A 6,000-nucleotide genomic window follows, 5' to 3' on the forward strand; every position below is an offset into this window, starting at 1 on the left:
TGCCGCTATTATTCATTCAGGAAATTTAGTTTTTTTTCTCTCTGCTGCTGGAACAAATCCCTTCCAGCCTCGAGTTTTACTTGGATCTAACCATACAATTAAGCGGTGATCTCATTGTTTGGCGCATACACTGAAATGTGTGTATGGTCATTACTGTGTTGTGTCTGGAACAAAAGAGGCAAAAATTGAGCATTGAGCCACTGGGTTGAATGGGAAAATATCCACAGAGTCACATGACGCTTAATGGTTTGCAGCTGCCTGTGTGGCTACTGCAAGGATCTCTGTGATCCAATTCTACTTCTCTGCCACATCTATAGAACATGTACAATCTACTGAAATCTAAGTGCCTGTCATGGAATAGAAAGACAAATGAATATATATATATATATATATATATATATATATATATATATATATATATATATATACACAAGAGAATCAGGGAACAGAGTCAGGTATGGGGTCCAGGGTCTGGGACAGGGTTCAGGCTCAGGACCTCGGTAAAGGCACTAAAATAGGGTTCAGATTACAGGCTCAGGATCCAGGTTCTGGGTTCCAGTTAAGGTTGGGGTTCAGGGTTTCCAATCCAACAGGAAACAAGCTGAGTTACAGATTCAGTGTTCTGAATTTAGGCTGGGGTTCAGGGTTTCAGACAGAGGCGTAACTAGAAGAAGCTAGGCCCCATTGCAGATTTCTGAATTGGGCCCCTCCTTCCCCAAAATATAGTATACACTCATATAAAAGCATATTAATATACAGTATATAAACAGCATAAACATACATACAGTATACACACACCACATATACATACTTGCAACACATGCACATACATACATTATATATACACACACACATACAGCATACAACCAATACCCCAAATGCTAGGGCGCCCTCACACTGCCACAAAGCAGCTGCTATGGCTGCTACTACTGTAGTTACGCCACTGGTTCCAGATCAGGCAGGACAGGGTTTCTGATTAGGCAGGATACAGGGTTCCAGAACATGCTGGTTTACAGGGTACTGGATCAGGCTGGATACAGGCTCAGGTTCAGGATTCCAGGACAAACAGGGGTTCAGGGTACTAGCTTAGGCTGGATACAGCCTCAGGTACAGGTTTCTAGGAAAACACAGACACGTATACTGCATCTCACAGGAGAAAGTATAATCAGCCCTGAGTGAATTGAGGACTGGATATTTAATCAGTTCCTGGATGCCGCCCGAGCAGCTGACTGGCTAGACCATGCATCACTAAACCCACAGCTAAGACTAGCACTGAGCTCTAGAAAGAACCACCCAAATTTCCAGGGATCAGAAACTGAAAAGCAAATGTCACTCCCAACAAGGCAGCTCTGGGTGTAGCACACAAGCTTAGAATCCATTCACAATTCTATTTAGAAGGTTCTGACACTGGTTATAAACTTCTCTCACACAAGAGGCAATGCATCTAATCATTCTGGTAAACAGGGATTCAAAAACCCTTTGAGGGCTGGGGCAACGGTGGAAAAAAAGGTGTTTTTACACTGCTCTGTCACCAGTTTAGAAAATCCTCCGACACTTCACATCTTGGAAAAATATGTCTTTGTTGGAGCGTTAAAATCCACATATGCCACAGAAGAATAAGACTGACGCGTTTCAAGCTAACTGGTCTTAGTCAAAGTCATATGACTAAGAGCGGTTAGCTCGAAACGCTTTAGTCTTATTCTTCTGTGGCATATATGGATTTCAATGCTCCAATAAAGACATATTTTTCCAAGATGTGAAGTGTCGGAGGATTTTCTAAATTGGTGATTATGCAGACGCTGCTCCGGTGAGCCTACCATGCACACACTCTCTGGATGGCTGTCGATTGAGCTGGCATTGGAGATTTGCACTCTATCTGTGTTTATATTGCTCTGGTTCACACAGTCTTCAGCATCTGAACCCAATTGAAAGTTCCAGGGGTCACACAATGTTGCTTGGGGAGAGTGCATAGTGTTCTGCTTTGGGTAATACATTGGGGGTCATTTACTAAGGGCCCGATTCGCGTTTTCCCGACGTGTTACCCGAATATTTCCGATTTGCGGTGATTTTCCCTGGATTTTGGAGCACGCGATCGGATTGTGGCGCATCGGCGCTGGCATGCACGCGACGGAAATCGGAGGGCGTGGCCGAACGAAAACCCAACGGATTCGGAAAAACCGCCGCATTTAAAAAAATGTTGCGGGACTCGCGCTTACCTTCACTCGGTCCGGCTTGGTGAAGATCAGTGCATTCCAGGGAACTTCAGCGCAGTACTGCTTTAGCTAATCCTGGCCGGACCCGAATCCACCGCAGAGAACGCGCCGCTGGATCGCGAATGGACCAGGTATGTAAATCTGCCCCATTGTCTCCTCAGACCATCGATTTCTCTGTTCACAGGCAACATGAAGATGTTTATTCAGAATCTTTTTAGACTAAAGCCTGTAACCACGACAAGGGGGCATCCTCTAAGTCAAGGGCAAAATAGTTTTCCATTGTCATAAACGGAGATTCTTTATTGTAAGAGCAGAATATCGACTTCGTTGCCACAAGGTGTTGTGTCGGTTGATATATTGCACAAGTTCAAAGGGTCCTGGATATATTTTTATAGCAAAAATGTCATATGTAGAAATTGATTTTCTTCTATGCTGTGTTGATCCGGAGATTTTTCTGACTGCCATATTTGGAATCTGGAAGGAATTATTTCCTACTATGGGCCAATTGATATGATCCTTATAGGGTCTCTGGTATTTCTCTGGGTATACACTGTTATACTTAGTGGACCTGTGTCTTTACTTAACCTCATCTACTATTATACTGAGCTTCACGGTCTTTATCTTTTGTTATTTTTTTATTGATTCTATATTAATGTATTTCTGGTCTTCATTGCTCCTGCAGAGACGAGTGTGCCCCTCAGCGTTCTCTATGAAAAGTATGGCAGCACTCTGACCCAAGACAACATGATCAAAGTGATGGCTCTTCTCCAAGACTATTCTACTCAAGACATGATCCTTGCTGTGAAAGACATCCAAGTAAAGAATCCTGACATCAAAGTGCGGGTAAGTCTGACTAAAATAACGGATCCAGGATCATCCTCCATAAACTTATTTCAAAGAGAATGGAGAAGATTTATACAATTTCGGCAACTGGCCATTGTACCTTCTCACTAGTCAAGCTACCTACAGTGGGGCCTGCTGAGGGCTTCATGGACCACGTATATCCAAGGATGCACTCAGATATGTTCCCCACAGTTTGTGGTGTCATAACTAATTCCAGGTCTTTAAAAGGGTCCTTCCACAGGGTAGGGGATAGCGTAAGGATTGGTGGATGTTCATTTTTCCCAGATCTTCAGTTTTTTGAGGCAACTCTAGGAAAAGTGGGAAAATCACCTAAGTATGGCACATTTATCACGAATTGCCAGACTCTTGGTTTTTGGTCCAAGAGCCTTGGTCCCCTCATCAAAAATGGATGTAACAGGCATCAATAAAAAGGTGATATGTCAACTTTCATCCCAATAAGGTTTTTATAGCTGGGACTTGGTCATAAAACCAGGATCCTGGATGATCCCATCCTCTCATAGGAATGTCCATTCAGCCAGGGCTTATAAACCCTGCTCTCACCTTAAAAAAAAGCACCCTGTTCTCAACCTTTACAAAACTTCTTCAGGATATAGTTATATTTTAGTCTAGCTTTTGGCACATGTTATCGCCTCGACATACAAGTTTGTGATCTGCCTATAAGTTTTAGGAAAGGGTTAAAGCTGCTTCTAATATTTCAGCAGTGATTACGGACCATTACATTGGGTGGGACATCCTGAGTAAACTCTCAAGCAAATCCCAGGAGGACACACACTCACACAATCTGTTCCTGTAGAGGACATACTTATATATTTGTATGTATCGTAACGTGTTGACCGAGCTTTCCGGCATGATGATGGCATCACTTGCCAGTGTAATGACCCGAGTGAAACTGTGTACTGGCTCAGCAGGGACTGCTCTGAGCAGGTTCAGATGTTCTGCTGACTGAACATGACAGATACTTGTAATTCTAGAAAAGCTATGTCATTCCTCAGGCTGAGTTTCTTAGATCTGACCCATGTCTCACACGAAGAGGCGGAGGTTATTAAAGCAATTCATCAACAGCCTAATTCCAGAAATCCAAATTGTGATTTTTTCTGATGGACATTTGGGGTTCAGTATTGGGTGAGCCAGGGCCCACCGGAGGATCCTCTGTGGGCCAATCCGACACTGGAGGCGTTCACAAATCAGCTGTAGTTATAGTGCAAATAAATTACATGCAGATGTTCTCTATTTACTCATTATGTAACCTCTAAAGGAAATTAGTCACAATTGGAAACACTGGGTATTATACCAGCATATACACACCACACTTTAAAATTTTCAAAATTTTGTTTACACCAATACTTAAAAAAAAAAAAAAATTAACTTAAAAAGCTGTATCCTTATTTGTGCGTTTTATCACCACATTACAGGTACTGGGAGAGCCAAAACAACAAAAGAAGCTGGTTGCAGAGATATCCTTAAAAAATCCTCTATCAGAGCCCCTGACTGGATGCAGCTTCACTGTGGGGGGAGCAGGCCTGACCGATGGACCCATGGTTAAGGAACTGTAAGTAAAATGGTCATAATGGTGGCCATTCATGTCCATAGCCTGTGCCTGGTTATACCAGCATGATCACATTTAACCGGTTAAAGGAACATTCCAGTCAAAAACTACAATTTCTCATGTACATCCCTAGGGTATCTCATGTTTCAATCTCTCAGTTGTTCTTACATTAATATATATCCATAACTAACATTGTGATGGCTGTTTTATGTTTTCTATTCTAAACTTATGAATTAACCATCGCAAGCATCAGATCTTTCTGTATGATGGACTTTACCACACAGGCTCTTCAAAAGGAGGAAGGGGAGGGACAAAAACTGCTATCACAGTTACCAGTAATATCTAGATTATGTATAACTGTGTGACAGAAACCAAAGACCACAGCTCAGCCTTCCTGACTGTATACTTATGGTATATAAGGAGAATATATTAATCATGGTGTATTCTCAGAAAGCAGATATGGTTATGTCTCTGGGTGGTCATATGACATGATGCTGAAGCATTATGTGATTAATAGCAAAGCAGAAATCTAAACATAGAGATATTTTTTAGTAAGGGGAAAGGCTGAAATTTTATTAATAAAAATGCCAATAGTTGTAAATCCTACATTGCTCTCTGTATATATTACAAATCCCTATGTATCTGGTTACAGAGACTGCCCTATAGAACCAGGACAAGATGCCAAAGTACGAGTGGACCTCATGCCTCAGTTATCTGGACTACGCAAGCTGGTGGTAGATTTCGAGAGCGATCGTTTGCAAGGTGTGAAAGGTTACAAGAACATCATCATTGCTCCTCTCCCAAAGTGAAAGCCCTACAGCAGAGGACCGTAATCCTCGACTCCAGCAAATGTTACATACCAGTCCTATAATGTGAGAAACTTTGTGACCTAAGCCGCCATATTTACCAGTATACACTCCCGGCTCTGAAGCCCGACACATGCACTGTGCGCTACGAGCTATTTGCCCTAAGAGTCAGGACTTTTGAAGGCGACGCAGTGTCCAGAGCTTCTGCCTCTCCTAGTACCCCCCGCTGCCTGCCTGCTTGCCAATTCTATGAATATTCTGATTTATAGGTGGGGAAGGGGTGATGAGATTTGTTACTACGATGCTGTAAATAACAAGTTGTATCCAGACATTAAAAGATCATTTATACCAAACCGACAAGGAAATCTGCATGTCGTCTTGTTCTTCTCTAGTCCCTACCTTTGGATTGCTCTTTCTTGCCATAGCATAGATTTTATTTCCCGTTCCTGGAAGATGTGTGGTAACAGGAGCCAAGTCTGGGATGCAGCCCATTTGGACTCGCTTGCTACCAGAAGGCTTGGCTCCTGTAAAACACAAGCCTTATTTTTGGACGGCCTTGTCTAAAAGAAAC

General features: G+C 42.5%; 1 protein-coding gene across 1 annotated transcript in view; it reads left to right on the forward strand.

The window, feature by feature from the left end:
* TGM2 (transglutaminase 2) overlaps positions 1 to 5,782 on the forward strand; it is a 45,842-nt gene extending 40,060 nt beyond the window's left edge. Inside the window, exons 11-13 of the mRNA XM_072112078.1 lie at positions 2,896 to 3,056; positions 4,490 to 4,626; positions 5,276 to 5,782. Coding sequence (XP_071968179.1) covers positions 2,896 to 3,056; positions 4,490 to 4,626; positions 5,276 to 5,432 — 455 coding nt within the window. The 3' untranslated portion in view covers positions 5,433 to 5,782. The remainder of the gene's footprint in view (positions 1 to 2,895; positions 3,057 to 4,489; positions 4,627 to 5,275) is intronic.
* The last annotated feature ends 218 nt before the right edge of the window (positions 5,783 to 6,000 follow it).

This window comes from Engystomops pustulosus, chromosome 6 (genome assembly GCF_040894005.1).
Source record: "Engystomops pustulosus chromosome 6, aEngPut4.maternal, whole genome shotgun sequence".
Classification (NCBI taxonomy): domain Eukaryota; kingdom Metazoa; phylum Chordata; class Amphibia; order Anura; family Leptodactylidae; genus Engystomops; species Engystomops pustulosus.